Below are 18746 nucleotides of genomic sequence, written 5' to 3' on the forward strand. Positions count from 1 at the left end.
TTCTTCGCATTCTTCATGGATGTGACTTGCAGTAAAAAGGAATGCAAAAGAGCTTAAGGTCCGCGGAATTAATGTTTCCAGGTGGTGTTTACATCTTGCCAATGCACACCACCACACCATGGCATACAGCCTGAAGGGTTTGTTCAGCAGCAAGAGTCCTTTATTTTATTTTACTTTCTTTCTCCTTATGCACAGTTATATTTAACCAATGTAGATACAACTCACGTATGTGTTTCAAAGAGCTGTCAAGCTGCAGCTAATTTTAGCCCTGAAAACCACTCCTAGTGTATTTGGAAAAATAAAGAGATAGAAAATAGCTAGCAAAGGAAATACGTGTTCGTCATTTCTGTAGACAACTTCTCTTAATTGTGGCCCTGTTGTTTAATCAAACCAAGGTCCAAAGGCATTTGGTGCTCTCTGCTTGCAGAACAGGTGTAGCAATGTTTATCTCCCGTTTTCAGTGCTTTCTGCATTACACCTCGTTAGCTGATTCTTCTACACTTTTACTGAGCTTCTGCTTGTATTATTCACGAGCGCATGCATATCTACATTATGTAGTGAGCCATCTAATAATATTTTTTATAGAGGCAATCCACTCTCTACCTATGACTTCTTGGATAATTCTCCTCTCCGTCCAGAAACCCAATTCCATGGTTTCACATCGAGCAGTTTTTGTGCCGTGTGCACAGTACAGGAGATGCAAGGTAAGGGTCGCACTGCCCCTACCATCGACTGGTGGTGAAACACTGAGAAACTCCTCAATTGCTCTCATGACGGGTGGGAAGGTCGTAAGGATAGCAGCAAGTGCCGTGGCTGGATATGTCACACAAAAGCCACAGTTTCGCTGCAAGGGTGAAGCAGTGAACGAAACAGCAACAAAATTGGGATGCTATACGAAGGCAGGCAAGTATCTCACTCCCTTAGCATCTTTTAGTAGCCCACTCAGCAAGTACTATAGCAAGTAGCTCATTCCCTTGGCAACCCTTAGTAGCTCACTCACCAAGTAGCTCACTCCTAGCATCCCTTAGTAGCTCACCAACCAAAGATAGACATTGACACATGATTAATGGTCAGTTAGCTATATGTGCAAGTCAATATCGCGAGTATTATTCCACCTTAAGAATGATGTGTATAGTTGAATTTTTTTTAATATTACCCCTTTTGGTTCAGCTCCTTAGCAATAAACGTTCATCATCATCCTGTTCTTCCTCTAGCTACAAGTAAGACGTAGTGAATTTTAATATGCCAGCAATTATTACCCCCATCCAGACATAGTGGCAGGGATACTCAAAAGTATGGACATCATTATGCACTAAAAATTATTCAAATATAGTTGCAAATAGAAAACACGGAACAGCTCTGTCACAAAACGAGCGCTCAAAAAGGGCGCGCCGCCAAATTCTCGCGACGAAACGCGGAGTGATGTCGCGACGTCAACGATAAAAAAAAAAAACATCTAAAGACTTTCCGGGCGCGCGACCCTCTCCCCTCGGAAGCGTGAGTTCGCCGACGAACCTTCTTGCATCAACGGCCGAGCAAGCTCTGGAATTTTCTCGATGGAAAGGGGCAAGTGATGCCGGGTTGAGTCATCCGTCGCGGACGGCCCCCGTATCGTCTCGCCCTTTCCCCAGCCTTCGCTGCGTATCGCGCCAACGAAATGATGAGAACTTTCTGGAATCCCGCGCGGAAGGTATTTAATCGAGCAGCCGAGATGAGAGATCAGGAGAAGACGGAAGTTAGCGCCAGAGCGCGTAGGGATTCCGCCGTGTAGTCGGCAAAGGTTTTGTCCGTAGTGACAAAGCAGAAGAAGAAGAGGATTTCCACCTGAGGGGTGAAGGCTCGAGCTACAGGCAAGAGCGTGTGTCTATTGCTATCGAGCGAAGACGCGTGGCAACAGCTGCGTGTGTGAAGCCGACGTGTTTCCGGCGAAGAAGTTTAAAGCTTGGAAAGTGGCCAATTGAAGACGCGAGATTTCTTAGAAGAGAAACTTCGGCGAGGTTTCCTGGAAGAGAAACCTCGGGGGCAGCGGAACGACAACGCTGGACTTTGAGTGAGTGATTCTCGGAAGAGTATCATCCAGACTTTTGTTCCAAGAACTTTGGACTGAATAGGTTTTCCATCTCTTTAGTCTTTAAGTGTCTTGGTTGTTCAATGCATGCGACTGCATTGTAGTGTGTATTGTTGTCTGTGTCCGTTGTTTCGAGTGTGGCTGATTGTACTGTGTAGTACGTTGTTTGATTGGTGACATATTGTACTCAACTATTGTGGAGTGTACATACTTGTGTATTGTTTTTGATCTGCCATTATTGAGAATATAATTTTGTTTTGTTTATCAACTCTCGGCTCTGACTTGTTCTTTGGGCCACAGCCGGCGTCCGCTGGCACACCAAATAGGACCACTTCTAAATTGTCCACGCTTTCCTGGTGCGGTTCGGGGGTCCGATACTTCGGCCCTTGGAATCAGCCCGGCGATCGCCTCCCGGATTAACGGGACCTGTGACAATTAATCTGGCGTCCGCGACAGGACCTTTTGGTGCACAGTGTGTCCAAAGTAGTGAGAAAGAGTCGCGAGTTGTTGATACTACTATCGGAACGATTTTGTGTGTTGTTCAGTGTTCTCGTTAACGAGTGCAGGGGAGTGTTTCGATAGAATGATTTAGGCAGATACTTTTTACACGCGGCAAGACTTTATTTGCGAGACACCATGGATCTCGAAAAGTTAGTTGCTCTTGGTGAGAAGATGGGTCTTTCTGGCGCCAAACTACGGAAGTGGGTAAGCCAGAAGGAGAAAGAGGCAGTGGAGAGAGCCAAGGAAGAAAAAGCAGCTGAGTTGGAACGAGAGAGGTTGGCAGCTGAGAGAGTCAAGGAAGAAAAGGCAGCTGAGTTGGAACGAGAGAGGTTGGCAGCTGAGAGGGCCAAGGAAGAAAAAGCAGCTGAGTTGGAGAGAGAAAGGCTGGCCGCTGAAAGGGCGAAGGAAGAAAGAGAGCAACAATTGAAGTTGGAGTTGGAGAGAGAAAAGCTGGCAGCTGAAAGGGCGAAAGAAGAAAGAGCGGCAAAGGAGCGACAGCTGAAAGAAGAAAGAGAGCAGCAATTGAAGTTGGAGCTGGAGAGAGAAAAGTTGGCAGCCGAAAGGGCGAGAGAAGAAAGAGAGCAGCAATTGAAGTTGGAGCTGGAGAGAGAAAGACTGGCAGCTGAGAGGGCGAAAGAAGAAAGAGAGGAAAGGGAACGGCAGCGACAGCACGAGATGGAACTCGAGCGGCTCCGTTTGCAACAGCGAAGTGAAACTCCGGTCCAAGCTAGAGTTGAAAGCAGCGAACGGGAGGACCACTACTTCCGCTTGAACCCAAGCATTGCATATATTGCATATATTCATATATTTTGCATATATTCTGCTATTGTATATACTGTAATGAACTAGATAGAGAACAAGAGACAACACCTGAGCCTGGGCCAGCTGTTCTTATTCTGTCCTCTTCTTCCTCCACCTCTACTAAGCCCCACATGCACCCATGCCCGAGCTCCACTACAACTTCGCTATAATATATATATATATATTTTTTCCCTGAATTCCTTGCTGCAGTAATGCCCTCATGGCCCTGCAGCTACTTGCAAAAATAAATAAAAATAATTTCTCCACAGCTGTGCCACCAAGACAAGACCAGCAAGAGTATTGTAGTAGCTTAGTAAAAGAAACTTAAAAATAAATAGGAACTTTGTCAATGAAAATCTACAGTCTCTGTGCTTTGTACTTCTATACTCCCGCCAAAAATTTTAGAAGGACAAAGCCTAGAAGAAACCACAGTGAAAGTTGTGTATTTTTGCCATGCATTGATACGAGTGAACTTTGTCCAGTGGCTCAGTTGGTTGATGCAAGCAATTCTCTTTAAATTTTTATAATGGTGTATCTGTCACTGACTATTTAGGTGGCCAGCAAGTAGAATGGTTTTCGAATGTTACAAAGATGATTGCCATTCAAGTGAAAGGAACATTATACTCTTATAACCAATTGCATTTTCCTGGCTTTCAGTGGCTACAGACCTAAATGTGGCACCAGTACAGTCATTACTAGTTAAACATTCTGCCTCAACTCGTTACACAGAGATGCAAAGATTGTGGGCTGTAGGCAACAAGCTTTTAACTTGCATTTATTTTTATTTTTTGATTAGTACACTTAACTTACACATTTGGAATATTTTCCTTCTCGCTTATCTTGGTTTCATCATCTGTTAGCTCCATACACTTGTATCTAACAAAAACATGCCCTTTTATTTGTTTTCCCTTTTTTTATTTATTTATACAATGACAATTTAGCAAAAAAATGTGACTCTGCACAACACATCACTGTATACAGCGAAGCGTGTGACAGATTGACGGTCGGCAACTACAATTGCACATCTCATCGAACCCAAAGATAGGTTAAATAGTATATGGCACCTGTATCTAGTTCCAGACTGTCTGGTTCATTCACAAGGTCTGCAATTAAAGTTGAGCAGAATAGCATGGTACTATCTAATGATGGCCTATTCCTACCCTTTCGCAATAAACAAATACAAATAGCCCATGATGTTTTATTGAGCATGACAATACAGTAGACTTCGTTAGACAGAACCTGGAGGAACCAGCAAACATATGTTCCGTTTAACAAGAGTTTCGCTTGTTGAGAGATAAATAGGGCTGCAACATTCAAGTATCAAAGATATTTTATTAAAGGCAGTTGTTCCTTTCAAGCAGTAGTTTCATTTAAGATATCTCCATTTACTGTGAATCTACTTACTCTTGACTCTCGGTGTATTCTGTAATCTATTGTACTCTGTATTCTCAATGAAGCTTAGGCACTAGTGATCACATTTGGAGATCACTGTCATAGGCAATACTGCCATATTGCCATGTCTGATGGGTGCTAATTGGCCGGTGAAACAGGAAAACTGATGGTGCCATCTAGAATTACTGGCGACCCCAACCTAATATCGAGGCACTCCGCTGTGCTCTTGGCATGCGTGGGATAATTTCAATAACATATTTTATTTATTATTTTTATTTAGTACGTACTGCAGTCCGTACACCAAGCAGGAACCGGGGTGAAAGGAGGGAAAGTTAAAAGGTTTACACAGCAAGCTTTCTAACTACACCTGATGCTACAACTGCAAAAACAAGTACATACTAAGTAGGGAGAACAAAATATACACTACTGGGAAAAAAGTTCACACATTTCTAGAAAGAGCCTCAAGCACAAAAGTAAAGCAACACAAGTGAGATCATAAAATGACATTATCTAGCATGGCAGTACCAATGTTGTCTAAGCGAAAAGATGCATGTATTTTTTGAAGTCAGGATTGCCATGTTCAGGAAAAGCCTATGCAGGCAATGTATTCTATTTGCTAATGATTCGCGGAAAGAAGGAGTACTTAAAAAGGTTGGTACATGCAAAGTATGGTGCCAGATCATGATTGTGACTATGTCTGGTTGACCTGGAAGAAGACAAAGGGAGGAATTCACAAGGATCGATAGCATTCGGTAGTGTTTCTTAATGAAGGTGTACAGCATTTCCATTGCAGAAGCTTTGAGAAAGTGTTATATTGGTGCGTTTCCAGCGATCGTTGTTTTGTGAGCACGAGTTTTTCTCTCTTCATTTTTTTGTGTGGTTTGAACATGCCAGCAACCAATTGTGCATTGCTCATGTAGACTATAATGCACCGGCAAGATGTAGAGACGATGTTGCAGGGCAGCACACCAGAAGTGAGCTCTCCGAGTATGCCATTTTGAAGAGATTCCGACTTGAAAATTTTCAGTGGTCACTTCTTTGCATCAAATGAAAGACGATACTCTCAGGAGCCTATAAAATGCATGGGTAAGCATGATCGCACCCCGAAAAATGAACTGCGTGTTTTTAGCAGCTAGTTTCGGTACCCAGTGTACCCTGATGCCACAAAACTGTATAAGTTTCTGTTCAAATGCTTGCGAAACAAGTGACATTTTCACAGCCACTCCGCTGCATGGCTCTGATGGTGGCGCACAAGTGGCCATTTTGAATATATCGAGAATGCGCAAGCAGCCACTTCGGCCATTTTGCTGCGTGACGTCATCCCTAGCTATGCAGGCGTGTGAAGTTGCCAGTATTGACGTCACACTGGTGCCGATGTCAGTGAGTGTGTCACGCAAACAGTGATTTTAATATTCGAACAAAATATCTCATCAACAGTTATAGAGCTTCCCATTTGCTCAGAGCCATCTCTGGATACAGGAGATTTGTGTGACAGCGTAAACTTATCAAGGAAAATTGGTGTCTGTACCCTTTTAAACACTGAACTGCAATACGTTTTCCTCAAGCGTGCATTCTTTGAAAACTATACTTCACTTTAAGCACGAGTGTTGAAGATTGGACGAGTTGGTTCGTCGTACTTGAACTGGTAGCGCTCTGTCCTCTTGTGTCGGTCTGCTCGGCCGTTTCTTCTTCCCCGTAATGCGCTATACCAGTTCAAGTTCACTTTAAGCAGTTATATAAGAAACACTTGAAGCTCCTTCAACACTTTTGGCACGTGTCTCCCCTCAGCATGGAAACTTGGAAACTCAGCACTTGGGTCCCTCTGTATTCGTACAGAGCACTCTTTTGTTGTGTGAGGTTCCAAATAAGCGATGGCCAGTGCAGCAATCATGCCATGGGCAAGTTGTTGGTTCAGTTATTGAACACGCCCGAGTACAGATCACGCAAGGCAACACTGTCGCTTTTTTGCGGTCACGTTAGGCTGCTGCAGGAAAGAGGAAGGAGCAACAAAAAAATAGCTAGGCATTTAATCTCTAGGTTCAAAACAGAAGAATTCCTAATGGCTGCCAACATTTTGCTAGCCTTGAGTTTTCTGCAACAATTAGGGTCATAGAGTGCCAACAGGTGTTTTGCAGCTGTGTATGCATCCTGTTGAGTATGGCGGCGTCGGGGCATGCAACACGTGTGTTTAGCTTACCCAGTGTGGATCCAACTATGATGCCGTAGCCTAGGCATTTGCTCAATGCTAACTTGAGGCAGCCCACTGCAAATAAAAAAGAAGCATGGCAGACAAATCAATACGAACTGCAAATATAACATTGGTGTTGTTCCAGATAAACATTATTTCCTATAATTCAGCTATTCTTGCCAAGCACTCGCACACATTAGTCGAGAGATTTTTTTTAAATTTTAATTCAATAAAGGCCCTTAACGATCAGTACAAGGGTACGTACAGACAGATGCACATTAGTAAATGAGTACATAAATATGCAAAAAAAATTTGCGGTGAAAGTACAATACGATGGATAAGGTTGATAAAAGGGTAAATGTTAATGCAAAACACAATTTCGCCAGATATCTTTTGGCAAACAATCACCAGTGTTACGGAGTGATGGTGTGCAATGGTGCAGTCGTTGAAATCACATTCAGTTTCGTGCCATATACCTTGTTAGAACGGTATCATCGCATAAAACATGGGTAGAAGGTGTTAGAGAAGACAATGCAATAACAGATGACGAGACAATGAATACGGAAGGAGATTACAGAAGTGATAAAGGGAGGACGTGCGTAGCACTCGGCAAGGAAAGTATGGTTTTCTTAAAGATGCGATTATGGGGCCCACAAGGAAGTCGAAGTCTTCAGGACGATTAAGGGCAACAATGGAAACAGTGGCACGGTCCGAACAACGCAAGTTCTAAACTTTCACCCGGACGTGTTATCGCGCGATGCCGCTCTGCTCAGGCTAAGGGAAATGAGACGTTAACTGTCCTCTGCTGATGTGATACGGGTTTCCAGTTTCTCGTTCGAAACAACGACATCAAGAAGAACACAATCGATGAAGAAGATGTGACGAGCACCAAGTAAACACTTTCATTCGCTACAAAACATCCATTAGACGTGTCGCCTATGTTGCGCGTATCTTTTTCGTCCTAGATAAGTGAAAGTGCCGAACTGCCCTGCCGCCCGATTAGTTTAAGAGCAGGCAAAACGGAAGCGATAAAGATCTGAATACGCGTACGCGTTTTTTTTTTTTTTTTTTTTTTTGCCCTCGAGGACTATTTGCCTTCGCTATTTCCTCGACGGAAAGTACGTTCATCCGACACACAGCAGACGACCCCCGGGGGAACCCGAGACTTCGTGGACTCAAATACGACATAACGCCGGGGCTTCAGTGGCCGACTTACCATTTTCGAAGTTGTGTCGTACAATTATCTCGTCGTAGCATTTTCCGGGAAAGAAAGCCTGCAGTACTTGCTTCATTAGCGTACCCATGTCGTTGCGATTGCCGCCACGAAAACTCAACCAAAGTGGCGGTGACGAATCCTGTAGCTTATAAAAACCCTAGCAGAGGTAGCGCATCGAGTGCGAAACTTTCCATGCAACGTAGGATTACAGTGTGTCAGTGTATCAAGCTGCATAGAAGGAGCCCGCGTAGACACTAGCGCCAGGCTCCCCTCTAAGTAATATTGTATGAAACTTTATAATATCGTATATTCACCGTGATTGCGCAAAATACAAATGTTTTAATTGTTTTAAAGTAAAATTTTGTATTTTAGTTGTTGTTTTTAAATACAAGTTTAGGCACCTAAACTGTGCGTTTTATGTGGCAAAAGTGTTGTACTACAACAAAGTTTAAACTATGTAACAATGTTGCCTGACGAATAAATATATTTAAACTGCGGGTAATTTTTAAAATTGTAAACGTAAACAATTCAGCAATAAATAAATACGCTAAAATATCTAAAAATTGTTAATTGTATAAGGGCGTCATTCACGACAGTGTTGCAGTTTGAAAATGAAAGTCCACGCTCGACATGAATGAAAGTTCTAAAACAGTTGAAAATGGCTAGTTGCTTGAACTGAGTAATACTGACTTTAAATTAAAGTTACTAATAAAAGGGAAAGCTTGCAGGAGTGCTAGCTAACAGTTTTATTAGTAGATTTATGACCACAAGCTGTCAACATTGATGGACACAACCTTTTGTCGAAGAGCGTTTCTAAAATGGCGACCAGCGCCGAAGAAAACTGTTATGACGACCCAAACTTTGCGGTGATCTGTTCGTTCGTACTGAATTTTGGTGAATTATGCGGCGTCAACATCTCCATCTCCGAGCTGCAGTCTATGCTGGAGGATACCAAAAATGGTACGTGATCGGCTGCGCTTTCGTAATGCCGCCGAACGACGACGGGCCGTGTTTACCCCCCCTTCTCCCCACTCGAAAAAATCGCTGGCCCGTTAGCGTTGCATTTGACTTGCACCGTGAACAATGCAACCGTCGACACGCATTTACACGCATAGCAAGATCGCAGGCTTGTGCAACCACGAACTTGCAAGAACAAACATCGCTCACGAGCGCTGTGTGTTTTCCGTGTAGCGAACGATAGCGCGACCTCCATGGCTCGGTAGCGATTCCGAACCTTCGCGATCGCGTTGGTCGCGCGATGCTACGAGCATATTTTTGCGGCAACCAGCGGTACGATGTCTTTCTGCACCTCGATTCAAATGTCGGCGATAAGCCCTGCGAGCGTAGGTCAGTCAGCAGCTTCCGATTTTCTTTGCAGATCAAATAAGCGCACCGTGAAAGCCGACGGAGTTGCCGACCCTCTGCGGCGGCGCAATTTGCGCTGACAGCGCGGCTCGGTTGCCGGGGTTCACGCGTCTAATGGTCGGAAATTTCCCAGACTGTGTGATTTGTAGCGGCTGTTCATTTTCGCGGCAGTAGTATGTAGCGCTCGTTGCGCGCTTCGAAAACGGCCCATCGCAGGGGATGAGACCTGTTTGTTCGAAGCTGACGGGAACGGCAGCGGCGAAAAAGAAAAATAAGCGGAAGCGCCTCCCGCTGGCAAGAGTCCGGCGCGGGCGGGCGCCAGCGAAAGGGGGAAAAGAAAGGCTTTCCAGAGCTCGTATAACGTTTATCGCATCGACGTGATCGCCGCTTACAGCTAGACTGCGCGCTGCGTCCGAAGGACTGCGGTGCCTTTCGAAGGCGGCGGTCGAGTAACGATAATTGGCAGCGCCGCGCTGCTCACGCCAGCAGTTTCTTGTCGTCTGCATTCGCCGCCGCGCGCTCGTGCGAGTTGCCGGCTTTGCGTTTTGTGCGTGTTCAGCGATTTCGCCGTATCGTCCCATTCTTTACGACCGTGCTTTCAGCACAGACTGACCTCGTCTGTGAATCTTTGATAAATAAATCTAAGCGCGACCGTTGTGGTGCCAGAGCGCCGTGGGTGGGTCGACACCGGAACTGCAGGCTCCGCCGCATCGCTTGCGCGCGTCGCATCCGAAAGCGCGCCTGTCATGTGATGCCTGCCGACTGCGCGCACATTGGTTCCGCTTCTTGTTTCGAGGTCCACTTCGTGCTAAATCCAGATTACTTTATACAGTGAATCAGATGTCATTGCCATTGGCTCCTAGCTTAGTCTCCCAGAAATGGCTAGGTGACTATCTGTTATATTTATTTTAATTTATTCATTTATTATTTGCTCTCTGTTACGGAACGTATTTTAGTGGAGCACTTTAAGATGTGTTTGAAACATTATGCTGTTGTTTTCTTTGGACAAAGGTAGTTATTTCAGGATTTTTACGGACATTGAACCAATTTTATTTCGCCAAGACTTATCATTTCTTTCATTTCATTTGCTTAACTTTTTTAGTTTATGTAAGCTTCTGCAAACTTTCATTAATCATTGAATAAAATGCTGAGACTACCCATGTTGGTAAATGGCAATTTGTTTCATTGTTTTTGGTGCATGCGGGCCATAAACAGTTTGGTGTTTCTGCGCTTGCCTTTTTGCATTGTAAATACTCGCTGGTGAAGTTACACTAGGAAGGAACATCAAGCCAAATTGCTAGATGACAATTCTGAAGAATAGCAACAAGTGCAACTCCTGCCAATAGGTGATCCAAGGAAAAAGGATCGAGCGAAAGCACTGCCCTGAAGTCGTACATGTTCTTTCCGGCACTGTGTGATATTGTGATGTCCGAGCATGGTGCCTCGGGACTTTACATTATCTCTTAAATACACGTGAGGAGTATGTTGCTTTGCAACGACACCTGACATTCAACGTATCCGCTTTGGTAGCCGAATCGCTGTGTTGTTATATTGCATAGGTTCTGGGTTCAACCCTGGCTGCTTTTCAGTGGGTGTCGTGTGTGGGCCCCTCTGTGTGCTTAGATTTAGGCACATATTAAAGCAAACCCAGGTGGTAAATATGTATGCGAAGCTTCTCACTGCAGCATGCCTTAGTTATTAAACTTGAATGCATGTTTACCAGTCTTTTTTTTAATTTCTTTTTTTTTTTTTTGCTCCTTTTCCGAATTGTTAGCCGTGCATGAGCATGGTGGCATCTGCCAAAACCTTTGTGGCAGTGGCGAAAGCAGATGCAGCATCCTCAGTCCACTCTGGTTGGGCGGCCGGGTCTTTTTTTTTTCTTTTATAGCCAATAACTCTGTCGAGAGCTTTAGGAATGTGGCACACTTTGGAAGAAAGTGGTGATGGAAGTTTAGTGGGCCCAGGGATTCGATATCGGACTGTTTTCAAGGAAGTTGGGCATAGAAAGTCTCCAATAGCCTTCACTTTTCTGGCAAGTTTTTGCATACCTTGTGGAATAATACGGTGGCCTAAAAACTCAGTCGTAGCAACTTTGAAGAGCGGGAATTAATGCGAAGTCTTCCACTGTACTGCAGCATGCCATAGTTATAAAACTTGAATGCACGGTTGTGAGCTGTTATTTTTTAGTTTTCTCCCTTTTTACTTTTTTCTCCGATTTGCTAAGCATGTCTGTGGAGCAAAGACTCTGCCCTTGGTACTGTGATATGGTAATTTGATAATACTAGTGATACCTATTATCTTTCTTTTTTCTTTAGTATGCCTTTAAAGTAGTTCTGGAGGGACACACTAATGAGTTCACACTGATCAAGTAATCTCAAACCATATTATCGCAATAATCTTGTGGCGAGAAGTTGCTAGGGCGTCACCAGGTGTCGTGAATTTTTCCTTCCACAACTGTGTACTCTCATTGTGCTCTTGTTCTGTTGTGGGAATGCAGTGGACGAGACCCTGATAGACCTGCACGTCCACCTTTTGAGGAAAGCAAGTAGGAGGGTGCAGCGTGACCGTTGGGAAAAAGCCCTCATCAAGGTTTGTTTTGTTCGCATTACTTTGCATACAAACATGTCTGGAAAGTACAGTGCTCTTGTGTTGTCACTGTCCTGTCCTAATTGTTGAAAATTCCAATAACCATCAGCACTTTTTTTTTTTTTTATCTCGACAGCCAACCAATGAAGTTTACAGGGTCCCTGAAATGGTTTTTTGAAGTTGAAGTTGAGCATTATCGAAACTATTCCCACCAGAAATTTGGCGATACGGCGTGTGCCAAGGCTGTTACAGACAATTATATCGACCCTCCTTTTCGCCTCTGCCTTGCCTCCTCAAATTTTGAGACACGCTGGTGATCGCAGAGCTCCTATGAGCGCACTAGACGATATGTGCTTCACCTAGTCTAGACATTCAAGTTTGTACGCCGTCAGGTTACGCACAATGACGGAGGCCATCACAAAAATGCACTCGACAGCACGCACGCCGTCTGGCAACAGAGAGGAGGATCGCGGAGTGGTTTATATCTGCTTGCTCCAACAGGTGTCCCCTACCAGCCGATTTAACTTACGTGCATCGCACAGCCAATCAGATTAGCAGCCTCAACGACGTCACGCTACCAGAGCATGTTGTTCTGCGAATGGGCGGTTTAAAACGGGTTTAGCTGAGTTGCAGCCATCTGCAGCGATTCGCAGCTTTGAAGTGTTGTAATAAATTACACAGTTCATGTAGAGAGCTCAAAAGGGGCTGTAAATTATCCTTAGCACTTGGTCTACCGGCCCAATGTGTTTGTACAAAATTGTCAAAACCATTTTAGGGTCCTTTAAAAAATTGTAGCGGTCATTGGTGGAAATTCTGTTTGTTTCTTGTTTTTTTTTTATGTATCTTTGGGTGAGAAAGCTGAAGAAATATATTTTGTCACCCTTTTAAGCTTAACAAAAGTATGTGTGTCATAATATTGAGGTATGCTTGTGCCTATTTCAGAGATTGTTTTTCATCTCACTTTATAGAAGCTTGTAACCAGGCTTGGATCAAGGTTTTTTTTTTTTCAGCCCTGGTAGGGAAAGATGGGTTCCGACTTAGTGGTATTGACTGGATATATGCTTTTGGAAGGGGATATGCTACTTCAGCACTGGGGCACATCGGCCATTTTTGTTGGGTTCCATCGTGGAATAATCTGCTGGTGTTTCTATAAAAAGCGACTGCCACAGAGGGGTTGAACCTCAGTTGTTGACCTCAGTTGTTGGCGAAGTTTGCGAACCAAAAAAATGTAGGTGTTTTTTTCATCGTCCAGTGCTAAACAGTTAACGGACCTCACCGTGCTGTGACAAATCTACAATAACGCATTATAACAGCTCTGCGTGTAGAAAGCCTCGTCCAGGTGACACGTGCAAGGGGCACACCTCTTCTCAAAGCTGAAATGCCATTCTGTAGTGGCATGTGCTTCGGAGATAGGAGGTAGACGTCCAAGAATAGTATTCATTACAGAGGAGTTGTGACTGTCATACTTCTAAAGTAACCTTGAACTGTAATAAAGTGCTATTTTACTTCCCATTGCAATAATATACATGCGTTATAAACGCTCATCAGATATCAACACTAGGTTGTTTCTGCGCAACCTGTGCAACATTGTGCTGCTTTTCTTGCCTGATTTCTTTTGCCACAAGTATCCCTGTATCTTGCACAGTAGCATGTGTCACAGTTTTTTTTTTTTAATAAACAAGGCAAAGACATGTGCTTGAGTGGTTCACTGCAAACTTAACAAAGATACTGATTGCTTGTTTCAGCTGTACACTGAGTGCCGCTCAAGTAGTGCTATTTTTTCTGCAGACTGGTTGTTTATAATGTTTTGTGATTTTAATCTATCGTGTGGATGGGGTATATATCAATCAGGTTTTCTTGAATGCTGTGCATGTGTGTTAATTGGCATATATTTTTATAACATTGCACTCTTTGCCATTGCCTGTGATGGAGGCGTGCAAACCTGCATGATATTCTCACACCGCATGTGAAGGCCCGCAATTAACGGAAAGATGAGTGCAATAATATATAACTCTTTGCTCCATGATCAGAAAACATGCCGACCGAAGAAAGAAAAATAAAAAATTGGAGAGGAATACTGCGATTCAGTGTAGTTGGAACAAATTCATCTTAACGGATTTGCGCAAGCACACATAGAAAAAGAAGACATAGACAAGTGCAATCGAACAACTGCTGTTCGCTCTCTCTCTCCCTGTCCCTTTTTATTTTGAACACGCTCCGCCGCGGTGTTCTGTAGGGTATGGAAGCTCAACTGCTAACCAGAAGGTTACGGGATCGAAGCCCAGCGGCCGCAGTGTCGCTGGAGGCGAAAATGCTGTTGGCCCGTGTGCTCAGATTTGAGTGCAATAAAGAACCCCTGGTGGTCGAAATTTTCGGAGCCCTCCACTACGGCATCTCTCATTATCATTTGGTGGTTTTCGTGTGTTACATCTCACATATTATTCTTTTTTTAGCGCAAAAGTGTTTTATGTCCGAGTCCACCACGGCTCCGCTCACGTATTTCTGTCTGTAACATGACAATATAAGATACATACTAACAGATTGCAAAGAGAAAAAAAAGAGAAGAGGAGGTTCCGTCGCGATGCATTGAATCAGTGGCTCCGCAACCCATGGCACTAACCACTAAGTCACGGGGCGTACATATCAAGTTTGGTAACAGCAAGCTATTTATATATATCGTGTACTGTTTGGCGGTACTTGTCCGCAACATGCGAAGGGCTCGTCTTGGGCGCACGCTAAAGGTCGTGCTGCTTGCGTTTCGACGAGCGTGGGCCTTCACGAAGTGTGGTGTCTCCTGCGCACCCACTTATCAGATTTGTGATTTGGGAGAGCGCAAAGGTCACTTTGCTGCCTGCTGCGGCTGCGCTGTTGACGAAAGGAGTATGCATACGAAGAAGTAAGAATTGTGACAGTTGTTTGCGCTTATCTTGTGTATACTCGTGCATTCGTTTCGTGTGTCTTTCTTTCTATTAGAAATGTATGCTCGAAGTGTTGAGCTGTGACAGTTGTTAGTCTGCGCTCGTCCTGTGCATGCTCATTTCATGCGTGCTTACTGTTTGAGGTGCGCATTGCAAGTTCCCAGCTGCATGCTGTACTTCGCGTGCCATTGCAATTTGTGGCTGTCGCATTCTTTCCTTCGCAAAGAATGCCCAATAAATGTTCAACTACTTCTGTGAAGACACGTTTCACTTTCATGTTATGCCAATTTCTAAAAAGGGGGATCAGCCACATTTTTTCTTTAAGTCATACATTTTCATCGCTATACTTGTCAGTCTAATGTCCATGAGTCCATGTTTGATATGACGGATGGCGTTCATCAAAGCATTTACGCAAAATTTCTAGCACCGGAGCCCTCCCATGAAAGGCAAAAACTATTATTCACAAGTGTAGAAATAATTCTAGCAAATGTGGTAACGATTTATAGGCAATCAAACATTTTTGTACGCTCAGTTTGAGGCATGTGTACTGTAGCGAAAATGACACGTACTGCATGCTGTCATGACAGGCTCCCAGCAGGCTATCAAACTTGACAGCAGGCTTTTCAATGAGTTGTTACATTCATCATGCCTACATTTGTTTCTTACATACCTGATCCTGTTCTCTCTCCCTTCTTTTTTGTCACTGATATCAGTGTGCTTGGTCCTACCAAAGATAATTTGGTATTAGATAGGGTTTCACTATATTGAAACTCTACTATACTGGTTGGTTTTGTTGACAGCACTTACTTTTTATTGTTTTTATTCTTTGCATGTGAACTATTACTCATTTTCACAGCGTGTGGTTTACCTCACTTGTAACCATGCCATTGTAACCATGCTCACTTGTAACCACGTAAATAGTTTCTCAACCCCCAAAGCATTCTGTAGCATTCTGTAATAAACCTGTGGCAAAGCCGTCCATCTATAATGACCAGCTGGCCCTAGAAGAGGTACCCTGCCCACCACTACCACAAACAACCTCAATTATTAAAAATGTTTCTTCTCTCTCAATCCACTTACTGGAATGAACCACAAAGCGCAGTCTCAAACAGTCGGGGGAGGAAAGTTGCATGGGCTGCAATTGCTCGAGTGATGTGGTAACCTTCAAGAAAGGTGGATACGAAAAAGCGAAGATGGCCAAGAAACTATGGAAGCATCTATATGTGCCTCACATTGTTAGGGCCTTTGCCTTGGATCACGCGAACAGTTTAAACTGTTGGAGCATGATCACATGGTTGACAGTACATAAAGTTAGCAATTCCTGCTGGTCTCCACTGTACACTTCACTTTTGATTACAAAGTGTGGACTGTAATTCAGTTAGAGCGCACTGACTGGCACGCTGCCCTACGGTTATGCGCTGACCTCTGCTGCTGCTGCCTCTGTTCATCCAGTTCTGCCACCAGGGGTCCAACGTGGATGGCTGGGAGCTGGAACGCTTTGGCTACCGCAAGGCCAAGCTGTCCGTGAAGCTAGCGGTGCTCAAGCGGCTGCTCGAGTTGCAGTTTGATGCCAACAGCAAGTTCAAGGCAGAGCTAAACAAGCAGGAGGCGGATGTGTTGCGGCTGCAGCCCATTGGGCGAGATGTGCGTGGCCACCTCTACTGGCTGCACCGAGACCCACAGCTCAACTTGCGCCTCTACCGTGAGCACCCTGATGATGAAAACTCCTGGATACTTGTCTCTCGGTGAGTGTTTGCTTCGGTATAGGGTCTCGGTGTGAGTATATTATGACTGAATCATGCACCGCGATCCTCTGCAGAGGTGGCACGTGCCTCTTTCTTACTTTCAGCAAGTGGGCAGAAATTGTGGAATAAGAAGTGCTATTAGCCATCATTTGGACAAGGTGATGTGCCTCGATCAAGGCCACAACTGCTTTTTAAGCTGCTGCCAGGACAAAGAGAAGTTGTCGAAACATATTTAGTGACATTCCTTGTTCAGTAATAATTTATTAGTTCACACCCCCACATTAACCCTGAACTCCTGTCTTAGTTGCTTTACTACTTAAGATAGGTGTTGCCTTGTAAGGTTAGAAAAGTATGGAGATGTAAAATTCGCACTTTGTTTTGCTGAGAGCATCCATTAAGTGTAACACTGCAAAAAAGAGACATCAAACAAAGCATAAAGTTTGATAATGTTCTTTATAGTGCAAACAACAATACAAGAGGCAAATGGCATTTGAAGAGAATGGTGAGGGAACATTGACCATACTTGTGACTAGTGTTGGAAGCCAAAATTTTATGTTCTTTTCACATTCAAGTACCTGTCTTCGTTCAGGTCACATTCAGTGAATTTTTAAACTTTTCTGGCTTCCCCCGTTTTGGCAGCCATTGGGATCAAGACGTGTCTATGTTTGACTACCTAAATGCACTAAGTACAGTACATATTAAAAGAAAAAACCTCTAAACTTGGCCTCATTCTGAGCCAGCCTAGTGTAAACTTTTTAATCAGGCCATGCACACCTCCAACTTTTGAAATTTGTTCAGCTCGTGTAAGAGTTGTTCTTGTTCTGTAATGGCAGATTAACTGTCGATTTTAATGTACAAAGACAGAGCACTCTCAGTGCAAGTCATGTCAAGCATACTTTGCAGCCACGTGGCACTGATGCTTACATACTGCCTTGCCATTAGGTTCAAAAGCTTCAATGAGCTCTCGAACAACATGTAGCATCGGATCCTTACTGGTTCTACTAAGAGCCCACCAGGATGTAGCTTTTAAATTTTACTTCTTTTATGTGCCCCAATTTTCCTTCTGTATTACAGAGATTGGCATTGTGTGAGAAAGCCTTAAGAATTTCTCTGTGATTTGGACACTGCCTAATGCTTTATCTAAGTCTCTGTATTTTGTGTGTGTGTGAGCAGATGTCTGTGGTGACGCTAGCTGTGTGTTTGTGCAGGACACGAGATGAGCTGGCGAAGGTTATCGCTGACCTCGAGGGCAGCTTTTCGGGGGTCAAGAAGGAAGAGAGCTCCTCCATGGACAGCGAGACAGGCGAGAGTAACCTCACTGAGCCAGACGGTGCTAAGACGGAGGGTGAGTGTAGCTCTTCAGATTTAAATGAGCTCAAAAGCAGTCGGGAAGGTGGAGGTTTAGTTGTGAAACAGAGCTGGTAGAATGCGATGCACCAGTAGTGCAGTAAGGCATCTCTAACACTAACTTGTTTTAAATGTAACGATAGTTAAAATGTGCTAGTAGTGGCAGCAAATACTTAAACAAGCCTTTATTGGTTTTGAGGACATATCGTGGTGCCACCTGCCAAAACGCTGAGGGACGTAAAAAGCGACATTATGTCATACCAGCTGCAATGAGTTCAACATCTCCCGTAGTTTAGCCTGTTCATCTATGGTCGTTTTCGTGTTGCACGTTTTGTATGTACGTGCCTCAGCTGCAGAAAAACCTGATGCGCACGCCGGCTGAGCTTTTTATTGAGCAACTGGCGATATCATTGCCTTGTCTACCAAGGTACAAGAGCTGTACGCATATGTGGCGCTGTGGGCGACGCATGTGAAGTAGCCACTTGTGTAAAACGTATTGCTAGTTACACAAATTGTAATAAGCAAAAGGTAAGCAACCGAGACATTGAAAGCCGCAATGCTGGAAGTGGAAGACTGGCTACATCGTCTAGACATAGCTTTCGATAGAAAGGACTGAAGT

General features: G+C 44.1%; 2 protein-coding genes across 4 annotated transcripts in view; one reads left to right on the top strand and one right to left on the bottom strand.

Moving 5' to 3' along the window:
* Positions 1-8361, bottom strand: part of LOC119178460 (mannose-P-dolichol utilization defect 1 protein-like) — a 79811-nt gene extending 71450 nt beyond the window's left edge. Inside the window, exons 1-2 of the mRNA XM_037429667.2 lie at positions 8167-8361; positions 6960-7025 (exon numbers count right to left, since the gene is read on the bottom strand). Of these exons, the coding sequence (XP_037285564.2) occupies positions 6960-7025; positions 8167-8254 (154 nt within the window). The 5' untranslated portion in view covers positions 8255-8361. The remainder of the gene's footprint in view (positions 1-6959; positions 7026-8166) is intronic.
* A 518-nt stretch (positions 8362-8879) lies between these two features.
* LOC119177930 (uncharacterized) overlaps positions 8880-18746 on the top strand; it is a 69040-nt gene continuing 59173 nt past the window's right edge. The window contains exons 1-4 of one of the 3 annotated variants that reach the window (XM_075885954.1): positions 8880-9126; positions 12029-12120; positions 16488-16780; positions 17989-18125. In XM_075885954.1, coding sequence (XP_075742069.1) covers positions 8985-9126; positions 12029-12120; positions 16488-16780; positions 17989-18125 — 664 coding nt within the window. In that variant the 5' untranslated portion in view covers positions 8880-8984. The remainder of the gene's footprint in view (positions 9127-12028; positions 12121-16487; positions 16781-17988; positions 18126-18746) is intronic. The other 2 variants (XM_075885933.1, XM_075885922.1) reach the window with 2 other exon arrangements.

This window comes from Rhipicephalus microplus, chromosome 1, assembly GCF_043290135.1.
Source record: "Rhipicephalus microplus isolate Deutch F79 chromosome 1, USDA_Rmic, whole genome shotgun sequence".
Lineage (NCBI taxonomy): Eukaryota > Metazoa > Arthropoda > Arachnida > Ixodida > Ixodidae > Rhipicephalus > Rhipicephalus microplus.